Source organism: Agelaius tricolor, unplaced genomic scaffold (assembly GCF_023055355.1).
Source record: "Agelaius tricolor isolate 1412-34295 unplaced genomic scaffold, bAgeTri1.0.p SCAF_13, whole genome shotgun sequence".
NCBI classification, from domain to species: domain Eukaryota; kingdom Metazoa; phylum Chordata; class Aves; order Passeriformes; family Icteridae; genus Agelaius; species Agelaius tricolor.
Genome location: NW_027269273.1, coordinates 2,267,985 through 2,281,498, shown reverse-complemented (window position 1 = coordinate 2,281,498; position 13,514 = coordinate 2,267,985). Strand labels below are relative to the sequence as shown.

The 13,514-nt window shown below is 41.2% G+C and overlaps 1 protein-coding gene across 4 annotated transcripts in view; it reads left to right on the top strand.

Moving 5' to 3' along the window:
* CTNNA3 (catenin alpha 3) overlaps positions 1-13,514 on the top strand; it is a 435,224-nt gene that overhangs the window by 357,251 nt on the left and 64,459 nt on the right. For all 4 annotated transcript variants that reach the window (XM_071438368.1, XM_071438369.1, XM_071438370.1 and 1 more), the window contains one exon: positions 8,268-8,360. In XM_071438368.1, coding sequence (XP_071294469.1) covers positions 8,268-8,360 — 93 coding nt within the window. The remainder of the gene's footprint in view (positions 1-8,267; positions 8,361-13,514) is intronic.

The following is a 13,514-nucleotide window of genomic DNA, read 5'->3' as shown; positions in this document are numbered from 1 at the left end:
ATGCAACAGGTGCATCTGGGATTGGTCTCATGTGGTTGTTTCTAATGAATGGCCAATCACAGCCCAGCTGTCTGGACTGTCTCAGTCAGTCACAAGTCTTTGTTATTCATTCCATTCCTTTTCTATTCTTAGCCAGCCTTCTGATGAACTCCTTTCTTCTATTCATTTAGTATAGTTTTAATATAATATATATCATAAAATAATAAATCAAGCCTTCTGAAACATGGAGTAAAAATTCTCGTCTCTTCCCTCATCCTGGGACCCCTGCAAGCACCACCACAATAATTCATTTTTCACAATCCATTTTTAAACAGCTTAGCAAGTATTTCCATTATAAATGAAATGTCTTAATTAGCTTCCCACTAGATGGAGCAAATGTATGTCAACCCAGCAGAGGAAACAGGGAATACATTTTAGATAGCTGAAGAACAAATCACTTTACTGTTCTATTCTTGTTAATTATTAGTTTTCTGAGTTTAAAATGGAAGCTTCTAAGCCATATGGTGATTTTTCCTACTTATTAAACATAAGCAAAGGCTATGCTTTGTGTGAAGCTGTGTATCAGTTGTCATGGTTCTCTTGGAATCAAGGCAGGGGCTTGGGTTACAGCAGAGTTGTGTGATTGTAATACCTATGTTAGATCTTATTTTATTTGTAGGGATTTGAAAGTCTTCTTTAAAAGTTATACCCAAAAAAGTGCTTGCTTGAAATAAAATAACTGGAAAAAAGTAAAGAAGCTTCCAGGTTCCTAAGTGACTCCTGAGGTAACCTAGTGAAGGATTTGCAGCCCTGAAATCTGAGCATCCTTTCTGGTCATGCTGTAGGTTTATAAAGCTGTCACCTGCAGCTTTGGAGAGGGGCTCATGGCAGAGCCTGCCAAGGGTCACAGGGGCAGCAGGCAACTTCCACTGGATGCTGCTCTCCTGACACTGCTCGGGGGAGCCGACGGGCTTTGGGATCATTGCTGACACTGCTCGGGGAGCCCATGGGCTTTGGGATCATTGCTGACACTGCTCTGGGAGCCCACGGGCTTTGGGATCATTGCTGACACTGCTCTGGGAGCCCACGGGCTTTGGGATCATTGCTGACACTGCTCGGGGAGCCCACGGGCTTTGGGATCATTGCTGACACTGCTCTGGGAGCCCACGGGGTTTGGGATCATTGCTGACACTGCTCTGGGAGCCCACAGGGATTGGGATCATTGCTGACTCTGCTCTGGGAGCCCATGGGCTTTGGGGTCACTGTTGATGGGCTGAACCAGTTGCCACCTGGCTAAAGTGGCCAATAGCTGCCTGTGTCCCCAACAGCCTAGACTGGCTCCCCAATGGCCCAGACTGGCTGAGTTATAGAATTACTACATTTGTAATTAGTCACAGAATTATAATTAGGATTATTTATAACCATGAGGCCTCCAGGCCAGCTGTTAGCCACCACAGTTTGTAAATGTCACTCTGCTCGTACCTTTGGACCCTTTTGGCTACAATACCATTACTAGATGAGATTTTCAGGCAGCTGTCAAGTTTCCCCCAACTTTTTCGAGTTAAAGATGTGTGCAGAGCTTTTTGCAGCATAACTAGGTCAGTATTTCCTGGAGTAAATCTCTCTTTGAATTGCTGTAGGCATTATGTGAGAGTGGCATACATACAAAGTACTGTCGGGGAAAGGAAAGAGGAAGCAATGAAAATAGGGCTGAAATGCACGTTCCCAGCACAAAAATGTAGCTTAGGATAGGAAACAGGTGCTAAAACTCTGTATGCCAATTTCCTTAGATGTGCCAACTTCACAGTTTTTCTTTAAAAGGATTTTCCGAGGGAAGTACTCAGAATTTGCACTTCAAACTTTTCAGTTATGCTCTGCAGCTCAGATCCTCCCTGTCTCCTGGCTGCTTGTTGAGAAGATGGTTATCCTCATGTGTGCCCAGTGAGACCTGGAAGCACATGGAGTCAGGCTGTTGACCTGCCTTGCTGTCTCTAATGGTGATTAATGTTAGCTTTTTTGATCTTAATCTCCTGGAGCAGAATGTTCTGAGATGACTTGTGGAACAAGCAAACAAAACCTGCAGGCATCCAATAACAACATGGCAACTTTTGCCCCATGCTGTGGGTTCACACCATTTCTGACATTTAAAACATGTACTCTTTATCCTGTAACATCTTTTATTATTGAAAATAGTTTCACCTTTCAGTGTCCACTTATTCTCATAATTAAATTCTTCGTTTTCACCAAAGTTTATATTTTCACCGATTTTAACGGGAATTCAACGTTAATATCTAAAAAAGATTTTTGCAGAATTTTCTCTGTTAGTAACCAGAAACGTTTAGTACCTACATTTGAAAATGAAAATGTGTACAGGCTGTGGCAGGATAATGATTTTACTATTGTTTGATGACAAATTCCTTGCCAGTGCTTGGTGACATTACTGCTATCAAAGACAGAATTCTGCTCTCTGGCTTAATTAGCATTTGTTGTTTTTTTGTTAAAAATATCCCCAATAATGTGTTATGCTAAAGATACCATTTTAAGGGAGCTGCTAAGAATAGATTTCAAGAATAGGCAGGTGATCATCTTTAACAGAGGGGATGGTATTTACCATAGTATTGATATGTCACAATATTGACAGATTAAGAATGTATTATTTTAATTTGACTTTTATGATGTAGGGTTTATTGTTCTCAACACTCAACTGCTTTTAGCAAAATCTTGGTAAGTACTGTAAATGACTAGATAGCAAAAATTATGTAAGGCTCTTACTCAGCTGCTCAGAAAAGATAAACAATGCTTGTGGTTTCTTGTTCTCTTTCTGGTGCATCAAAACTCTTGCTCTGGCAGTGTGTCATCTGGCAGAATTAAGTGTGAGATAATGGTTGTGTTGTGACTAATACACAGAAATATCACTCAGTAGCTAAAAATTTGCAGAGTATGATACGTTTGCATTTGTGACACGTGTACTGTGGTTTGTTACACTGAGTGACATGCAGCCTGACAGGATGAGATGCTCAAAATCTGGGCGTTAGGCAAATGTCCACAGTAGAATAGATAATCTCTGTAAACCATTGTGTGCTCACTGAAGGACATAATAGACAAACTCTCATCCTCCTGGAGTGCATGCAAGCATTTCTGCTGCTGCTGTGGGATTTACATAGCACAAATAACTGCATTTGCAGTGATAAAATAAAGACATCACTTACCAGCTTAGCTCCTGTTAAGGTGTTAGTCTGTTCTGCATTTTAGTATTGATCTGTGGAAAAGAATGACTGATGGGACTGTTGAAACCAAGATAAAGCAGAAGAGCATATAATGACAGTGTGAAGGTCAGCATTTAATTGAATGTTAGATAAGAGGAGATAGCTTCCTTTCACACTATGATGCCTGTTTGTCCATTTACATTGTGTTTTTTGATATTTTAGACCTGGCTCTGCATTATGTTCTAGCAGCTGAAACCTTTTATTGGCAAGATTGACAGTTCCATGGGTTGTATGTGACCTTTGCAAGCAAATGATATAAATAAAGTTCTTGGGATAATCACTTTTGTGGGGGTTTTCATAAAAAACTTTGTGTGGGAGAAGATGCTGTGAAACAATTTAGTCAAACAAATTGTTCTACAAAGCTTGGATTAAAAAACAGAGAAATCAAAAAGCCCATTTCCAACCAGTTTAGAAAAACTGGCAGAGATCTAAAGATGAGGGGCAAGCCCTTGGTTTTATTAATTATTCTCTTAAAAATCCTCATGGAAAAGCAAATTAAAAGGTTTGTCATCAGAGAGTGGTTTTCATTTCATAGATGAAAAGGTAATTCATATCCTGAAATCACCTGGGTGCAATAGTAATGACTTGCTGTTGTGGCTTGGAGTTGAGTACTAGCAAGATGTCAAATTTATCAATATTAGACTTTGCTATAAATATGACTTTGAGTCCTCAGCCTGAGTCTTCAGTAGCATACCCACTGAGAATGCAGATTTATTACAATCATTGAAATGTGAGAAGGAGTACATGCTACTTGTGTAGCTTGTCAGCCACAGTAATGGAATTACAGCCTAGAATGGATGTGTAGGAATGTACTTGAATCTGTTTTTGTCAGGATCACCAAAGGTTTTTCATAAAGGACTGAAATCTCTTGCAGCCCTGGGCCAGGTGTCCTGCCCACCCTTGTATCTCACTTCTGCTGCCAGCTGCTCCATCACCTTGTTTGTAGTGTAGGCTGCTCAGACGTCATCTTGGAATGAATTTCTCCCCTCCTCCAGCACTTCCAAGGGAGACTATTCAAGAGTTCTGCTCCTGTGGCCTCTGGAAACCTAATTTTTCTCTGTTCAAATTGGTTTCTAAACTCCATTTACCACTGTGTTACAGGAGTCTGTAGGTTGTTGCTGACTGGAGTCTTGTGCTTCATTTTACCCCTCAGCATTCTTCCTTACATTTATTGGAAATTCCATGCTTTGTATGTCTCACAGTGAATTTGCCATTTATGTCTTGTATTCATTGTGTCACTGAGTACAGTACTCAGATCTCTCCCTCTTCTGTCACTTGCAGTTGATAAGATGCCTGATAGGAGTCTTAAACAATACTCTCTGCTTCCTTCCATGCTTCTCACTCCAGTCCTCCAGCTGTGCTGTTCTCCCTGTGCACAATTTCTGTTTATTGATGCTAGCACACTATTTTGTGTTGCAGGCCTTCGTGTTCATGCCAGTTTAACCTTGCAGTCATCAGGCATCCTTTTGAATGGCCATGTGTTGGCACATGGAATATTCATATAAGCAGATACAGGTGTGTCTGAGGTATTTAATGAACAGTGGATCATGAGAGCAACATGAAAAAAATCACAGATTTTGTTTTGAGTTGCATAAAAGAACTTCCAAGGAGAGAAAACAATTGAGTAACTGCTTCTGTGGTTCTCATTATTACAGTGGGGAGTTTTTTCAGTTTTTGATGTGTCTGAAAATGACAGTAGTTTATGGTTTGTGATTTAAGGTTTGGTAAATCAACAGCTTCCCTCTGCTTGAAATGTCCTTAGCCTTTAATAACTGGAGAGACTTGTTTTGTTTTTCTGAATTCTGTGGTACCAACAGTCCAAGACGTGGCAGATGTGGGCTTTGGAGAGAGTGACTTGGGAAGAGCTCGATGGCAGTGCAGTCCTCTGGCTGGGAGAGCAGGCTTTGTGCAGGAAACTCCTCAGCCCAGCCACAAACAGGGTTTGCTGACAGGAAAAGGGCATAGGCAATTTAAAACCAACAAAGTTTCTGTCAGCATTTAGCCCACGAGGGGTTTGGGTGAGCAGCACTTAGACCCTGAGTCAATGTTCTGTGTATGATAAAGAATTGGAGAGGGAATCCCTGTGCCCGTGCAGCTGGAAGGAGATCTCTGCTCTATGATTTGCAGTTTGTAAAGTGCCAGATCAGATTAATACAGTGATGATTTCATCTTTGGAGATGGCCATTGAGAGGTGTCTTCTCCTACTGTCCTTTTGCTGACCTCTTTGCTAATATTTCTATGTGGAGGCTGGTAACATTTCCATAGCTTGACTTCACAGAAAAACGGTGTCAGTGGAATTCTACAAAATTCTCTTGATGGCCCTAAAATAACCATTTTGTAAATATATACAGTTTGTTGTGGGGTAATGTCGGGTCCGGCTGTCTGTCTCTGCCCCGACACGGGTAGGGTGGTTCTTTGGTGGGCGCGATGCAAAGGACGAGTCTGGACTCTTCAGCTTTCGGTCTTCAGGTTGTTTATTATTTCTTATCTACAAAATTTTTCTGTCTGCCCAACAGAGGTCTGATCTGCAAGCAGTCACAGGCACTGCACTCTCTGACCACCCACGGGGCGGTCATGTCTTTTTATACTAAAACCTACGTATACAATATTTACCTTTATTTCCCAATGCTTTTCGCCCATGTTAGCAAGTGCACCTTCACCATAAACCAATCCCCAAGTGCCAACATCATCACAGGAGATGGAGGACAAGAAGAAGAAAGAAGGACGAGACACGCCCTGATCCCTCCATCTTGTCTCCATAACCCCCCTGTACCAAAAACCTTAAAGTCTGTATCTCACCCTCTAAATGTGTCTCTTTTACACCTTTTACTCTAAAGTGATTCTCTTGTCCTCAAACTGCTGTCACTTCTGTGGATGGATCAAAATCAAGCCACCAAACACTCTTGGCAACATTCCAGGATTTTCGAGACCCCCAAGGGTTCTCCTGGCATCTCTGGACATCGGGAACGATGTGCTGAGATCCCACAGGGTAACAACGGCATGAAGTTCTTAAACACATTACCTAAAATTCACCTATGTATAATGTGACTGTCTTAAAGATATTAACTATTCTGCTCTGTCACAACATCTTTAATTCCATGTTTCATAGAAGAAGGAAACCCTGTATTGGAAGTGTGGCATTCTCAGGTACCTGTTCACCCAGGAAGAAATGGTGCTCTGCTCCATGAATCCAGCTTTATGATCCCTGGGGGAAAAAATTCCAAACTAGTTTTATTGAAACCCAAGAATTGCAATGTGGTATTTAAAATTGTAATTGTAACCCAAGTATAGTTTAAATTTAAAAGGAATTATTTTTTCTGTAAACTTAATCAAGGCTCTTACCTGCCTGAGGGAGTCAGGGCAATCCTGAGAAGCTGAAGTTACTGTGTTTTAATATCCTTTGGTATTGGCCCTCTAATAAGAGTGTCTCTTAGTGTTTCAATTAAAGGGAGTTTGTGATAGTTTTTTTTTATTGTGGGGATATCCATCACCACCAAAATTTCATTTTGCTTCCATGCTGCAGCTTTTTCCAACAACTTTTGTATGGTAGCCTTTGGCTACTGTGGAATTCTTACTAGGTCTAATTCCAGCATTAAAACTGAGACTTCAGAACAATGTTAGTCTTTGCCTGAAAATAAGATGCTCCTTTCCCCACTTTGGCAGTGTAGCTTTATGCTTATCTTTGTGCCAGAAATTGATTGCCTGTTTTCTTGAGGAAGTTTAGCTGTATTTGTCACCCCCAGCATTCTATTTCTGCCAACTTGTGCACCAACACGGAGTTATTTCTTGCAGTGTTATCTCATAGAAATGATGATTTTCTTTAGTGAGTAAAATTGTCTGTGTGCTGCTGAAGCAATGGAGTGCTATTTGAGCCTTGTTTCAAGGCTGCTGTTGAGCTCTGTGGTTTATGTACCACCCTCTGACCACAGAGGTTCTTTCCCAAAGGACACAGATGCACGCAGGTGGATTTACTCAGGTTAGTGCAGTGCCATTACAGTGCCATGGACCCAGAAATAAATGACAGAACCCTGCAGTGTCCCTCTTAACAGATCTTCTTTGTATATGCCTTGAGAGTAAAAACATGAAGGTGAGAATATACAGAAATTCTGGATTAAAAATTATATTCGACTTGATTGAAAATTGGGTAAAAGTAATGGATGGGTTTCTTTCTGCCTGTCTTTTTCTAAGGTTATCTGATAGTCCTGGTCTTGACGTGTTTCTCTTGGAATGTCAGGCTTTTGGGGGACTCAGAACATCAGGATTTCCCTCTAATTGGAACTCTAGATGTCAAGGTGGTGGTAGATCTGTCACGAGCTTTGTAGAGCTTGGTTCTGTGTATTTTTGCTTTTTATTTTTGTGAATTTACTTGATAAAGGAAAGTTTCTTGAGTGCCCTATTGCATTGGCAGGAGCAATAGTATTTTTTAAGGGGTTCGTAATCCCAAAAACCTTGTATGCTTCATTGTGCAGTGTTTTGCTGATAGAAGAAACTTACTTTTAATGTTTTATATAGTATCCTTTATAAAGTCATGTTCAGCGTGGGTGTTTTGCTATGTTATTTATTATAAAATTCCGAACTTCTGCATGAAAACCCTTTTCTTTTAATAATATTTTGGTAAAAGGGAAGCAGTAAATAAACCTGGAGATCTGGATTATAGAGAAAATTTCTTGTCATAAATGAAACAGAATCACAGAATCAACTGGCAGTTCATGTGACTAGAAGGAACAGGCAGTGGCATATTAAATAATGCCATGTATAAAAATAGCAAGTTAAGGATGCTTATTTTTTCTGGTTGCGCAGGAACTTGTGCTGCTCAGTAGAGCTGGTAAGTGACACACTCACAATCCGTTCTTGTCACGTAAAGGTTTCTTGTGAGACACCTTTGCTAGCAGCCCCAGCACCAGTTTAAACACAGAGTTTGGTAAGGGGGGGCTGCTTGGTGTTTGTCAGACCTTACCTCAGACCAAAGAGGAGATGTTTGACATGAGCACTGAGCATTAACCCTTTGCTGCCTTTCCCCAGACGCCCGAGGAGCTGGAGGACGTGTCTGACCTGGAGGAGGAGCAGGACGCGCGCAGCCGAACCAGCGTCCAGACCGAGGGCAAGACGGACCGGGTACGTGGGGCCAGGGCTGGAGGAGCTCTGGGAGCAGGGAAATGCTGCTGTGCTCTCTGCCTGGGAAGTCACTTCACAGTTGGAGGGCTCTTGCTGGCAAAGCACAAGTAGTAGTTTGTAGTAATGTAATAAGATCCACTAAAGCTTTCAAAGATCACATGTTCATGCATGGCCGTCTACTTCTCAGCTAAACCAGAGTACTTCTTTAAAGGGAATGCTTCTCTTTGAAAAGAAAACTAAATAACACATACTTGAGAGGGCACAAAGCAAGAAGTAGATGCTGAAGACTGGCAGGTGGGGAGCTGGCTGTCAGCAATCAGATGCACAGACTGGTGCTTTGGGGAGATGTCTCTGGGATGTGCTTCTCCTTGTGAGGTGGAAGGGACTGTTACAGTTAATACAGCTAAAACCCCTAGTACTTTAACATTAGAGTATGGGCATTTCTGGTTTTCCCCCATTTCTCCCTAAAATAATACAGCTACTGTAAATGTTCCTTTTTGTGGCATCTAGATAGAGGTCATGGCTTAAAGCCTAATTCTATAGTTTAGGAACAATTTTCCTAGATTTCAGGTCCTGCTATTGGGCCTATAAATGGCACATCACCCCCTGAAAGCAGTGGAAAATCATAGCTTTGACTAAATTATATACATATGCACTCAGGCTGGAGTACCATATTGACAGACACCTGCACACTTTTTTTAAAAAAAAGGTGTCTTAACAAATCTTTTTGCTGCTGCAGCAGTAAACAAGAACAGTGATTTTAGGCCTCTTTGTTTGGAGTGCTCTTTGATATTGATATTTGAAGATTTATACCCAGAAGCTGCTTAGCAATATGAGGGATGTGTGTGGGGAAGATAGATGTTAAGCTTTGGGCAGTGTGTGGTTTTGTGGGGTGCAGCAGCTTTGTGTCCTATTGGAAGGCTGTTGTGTGCAGTGTTGACACCAGGAATGACTGTGTTCCAGAAGTCCTTTGGCAAGATTGCAGAGCAGCCTTTTTTCCTCCTTGAGTTCTTTCTCTTGGGCATTTCAGCTATAATAATTCAGTTTTATTTATACATACCTGGCTCCATATTCATTCTGCATAGGAGCACTCTTGATTCTTCTTGCTTTGTCAAGTGTTGTAATTTCTTCCATGTCACATCCCTCACTGCTCCAATGGGGAGCTGAAGCCTTTTTTCTTTGTTTTTATCACAACATATAAAACCAGATGTGATGTGTGTATGCCACTTGTAACAAAGGCTACATCTTAACTAGCAAATCTTGTTTCCCTTATGTATGAAAAAGTCATGTATTATTAATCACACCTTCAGACTCTATCTCCATAAAGAGAGAGAGCAGAAATTAGGGGTGAAATAGTAAGACTGAGATTTGACCTCATATTGATCTTCCTCACTCATCTTGCAAATGTTACTCCATTGTTCTTTTCCCTCAGATAATTTCCTATTTCTGAGATGAATATAATAGTGCCTGTGGCACCATCCCATGCTGGGGGATACAGGTCAGCGTGGGCAGTGTGCTGTGAGATCTCTGGGTACTTCAACTGGATAAAAATACTGATGATTATTTGTAGGGTGATTTTACATCCTTGAAGAAGAGGCTCCTTAGGATCAATCCCTTAGCTACTATAGGAACAGGCACTGCTCCTTGGATCCAAGGACTAATGCAGTTTTTCCCAGCTGAAAGTTAGCTGTTCCTCTGGTGGTTGTGTGTAATTTGTATAGTCAGCTCTGGAAGCTTATCACAGACTTATTTATGCTGCCTTATCAGTGTAATTCCACTGAGGGATGTAGTGGCTTGTTATTGTGGCATTCTGTGTTGAAGAGAGGGATGAGTAAGATTTTGCCCAGTTAATTTTCAGCTTAGAGGACAATGTACATGTTAATGATCAGGAAAAATTACTTAAAGTGTTTGAAGTTACTAAATTAGTGATAAGAACAACTTAGCTTAATTTCAAAGTTGCTGCTGCAGGTTAAGGTGATCATATTGAGGAAGAGGCAAAATGTTTTACCTCACAACTTAATCCACTTAGGGGTGGCAAGAGCAGAACTCTTTCAGGCAGCCACACACCCACATCTTGTGTGTCAGAGTTCTGCATACAGAACTTACTTTTACAGAACTTCTGTGAATGCATGGACAAAAATGTCTGGGATTAAGATCATTTTTTATACAGTTTTGTTGCACACTGTGTATGTGCAACAATTCTGGGCTGAAAAAGAGTTGATACAGTGTGTTCTGTGAATGAGAAAATCCAGGCTAAATTATTTCATTGTTTTATTTGTATTGCATTTTAAATGCAACGATTAATTATATAGCTCTAAAAATCTAATAAACTCTAAGAGGGAAGCCTGGATAAAGCAGCAAAGACCAAGAAGAACTGTTGATACTTGCATAAAAAGTAGTTAGAAGGGAAGCTAGGTTTGCCACCAGATTAATTAGCAATTTTTATTCAAGTGGCAAATACTGTACATCTAAGTTCCTACATTTAGTGAAATGCTGACGTGCATTAATAGGAAGTGTGTGCTGTTTTGTTAATGAAAAAGCCAATTTCGGAATATTTTTAAAATTTTTATCAGAGCCCTACACAAGCATGAAATACTGGTAAGAATTCAAGCATAATGAAGATAACTACTGTAATTTTGAGTAGGTTCTATGAATAGTAATTTTGACACTTGATACATAGCAAAAGATTCCCTGTCAGGAGTCATGATCTATCAAAAGCATTTAATTTTCTCGCCAATTTTTAACCCAATTTCCGTAAAGAGATTAAGTTACTGAAATACTCAAGGTTGCAGCAGTATATTATATACTTCTACAAAGTAGAGCTGGAAAGAACCTCAAGAACTTGGCTAATCCAGCCATTTGGCCCAGGGCAGAATAAATACACTTCTTCTTGACACACACATATATATGAACAATTCTATTGCTCTCTCTACTGAGCTCATTACTGGAATTGATGGTTTATTGGAAAGTTTTTGTCCTTATACCGCATATGTTGTGATTAACATGCTAGTACTCATCTGGAATGGACACAGAGAGTGAGGTTCCCTTCTGTATGTATTTTTTTTATGTACTTGTGCATCCTTTCTCTATGGCCTCTTTTGGAGACTCCAGGCTGAAAAGCTTCAGTAACCTTGATTTACTCTTCAGGGTGGAGTTTCCTGTATGTTCTTTTAGTCTCTGTCTCCTCTGGGTGCTCTGCAGCTGGTTAATGAATTGAAAAATGTGTGAAGCCGCCTGTGATCTCAGCAGCACAAGTGAGACGTTTGCACTATTTTCTGCTGTGTGCATAGTTCACAAGGAGCTTTGTATGAGGTTTGCCTTTCTGCCATGAGCACAGCCTTTTATCAACCACAAATTCCCACCCACACAGCTGCCCATGGCTGCTTCTGTCTCAGTTCTGTGTGTATGCTGGTGATTTTTCTTAGGGGTAAACTCTGTCATTGTCTCAGCTGCACTACACCCTGTGATGTTTCCAGATCTCAAGGGCACTTGGAGTTGTAAACCAGGCCTCTTCCACTGCCACTGTGCAGTGTGGACTCTTGGTTCTGTGGAAACACTGATTAATGCAGCTCCCTTCACAGCTTTTCCTGATGGATCCCTTGGCTCAGTGTGTGTTCTTGATAAGTGCTCTGCAAGCAGTTTTCTAACCAATATTACATCCACCCACTGGAGATTACATCTAGACCTCATTTCTCCAGGTGATTTGTAAGGATGACATGAGAGCCAGTGGCAAAGCTCTGGTGAAGCCCAGATTTAGGGCATGATGCTTTTTTATCTATGGGCCTATGGCCCTGGGACAAAGAGAAATTGCATTGAATATGCCATACTTGCATCATCTAAGCCAACCTTCTTAATGAAGGCTGATGCAAAAATGGCATTAAACGCTTTGTTTGCTATCTCCCAGTACTTTCACCTCTTCATCTGGTTTATCCAATTATATTGCATCTAAAAGTACAGCAGAACTGTCATGGCAGAACAAATGAGGCACTCTCTGAACTTGTTTAAGGAATGCTGCACTTCAGCAGGCTTGCTGCAATTCTTGAAACGGGGAGAAGGCAGCTGGTGACAGCAGGTAGTAAAGTATTGACAGAAACACAGCTTCTCCCCTCTGTCAGCATCACACACCCACACAGTTCATCTCTGGGGGCGAGTATTCACTTAGCTGTGAATGCTGAATATCCAACATATCTCTGTCACCTCTTCATCCAAACTCACAAACTGATTCCCTCAGTAGGAAAAGTAGCAGTAAAAGGTAGTGGACATGTCTCGCTCATTTTGACAGTCCCTTTGACTCAGTGGTGTCTCCATGAATTCACTTAGGAACACACTGGCACTCAAACAGAATCAGACTCAGGAATGGTTTAGCCTGGAATGGACCTCAGAGGTCCCCTCATGCCACAGCAGGGATGCCACTCACCAGCTCAGGGCTCAGCTCACATGTGTGGTGTATGACAGTGGTCTACAAAGTTTGTCCAAGAAAAAGCCAGTTAAAAGCCATGATTGGAGCTGTTGTGAAACAGCATGATTGAAATATATTGCTGTATTTCAAGTGATCTACAGGGGTCCTGTTCTTTTTCACCAAATGTTCAGCTGACTGCAGCAGGAGAGCAGGAGCAGACCAGAGGGCTTCTTCTGGCTGCTGAGGCTCTGGTGGGATGAAAACCTCAGCTCCCAAGACAAAGTAGGGACACAAATCTGTTCTTCTGAGATCTCTGACATTTTCTTATAACTACAGTATATGGAGAGCAGGTTATTTTGTGTTCCTGCATGTAAAAGCTCTGAGAAGTTTTCCATGTGCTCATTTGGGAAGCTGGGGTTTGTTTCCTTGCAGCCTACAAAAGTGCAGAAAAACAGTGTTTTCCTCTTTTCTTCTCTATAGTTACATGACATTTTGCAGCCTACATAGCTGGAAGTGTTAAATAATTTTCAAGGGAGATTCTTTGATTTTGCTTGAATGTATTGTGCTGTTGCCTTTCTTTCCTTCCTGGTCCCTGTAAGTGGTAAGAATGGTGCTGGTGCGTATCTGGCCTGTCACATGGTTTTAGGGGTCAGGAAAGAAAAAACATATGTCAGTCTGAGATTTTAAGAGCATAATCAAAGTTTATGTGAGAGTCAAATCCTTGGAGAGCAGCCCGAGATAAAGGTAGCAAAAGG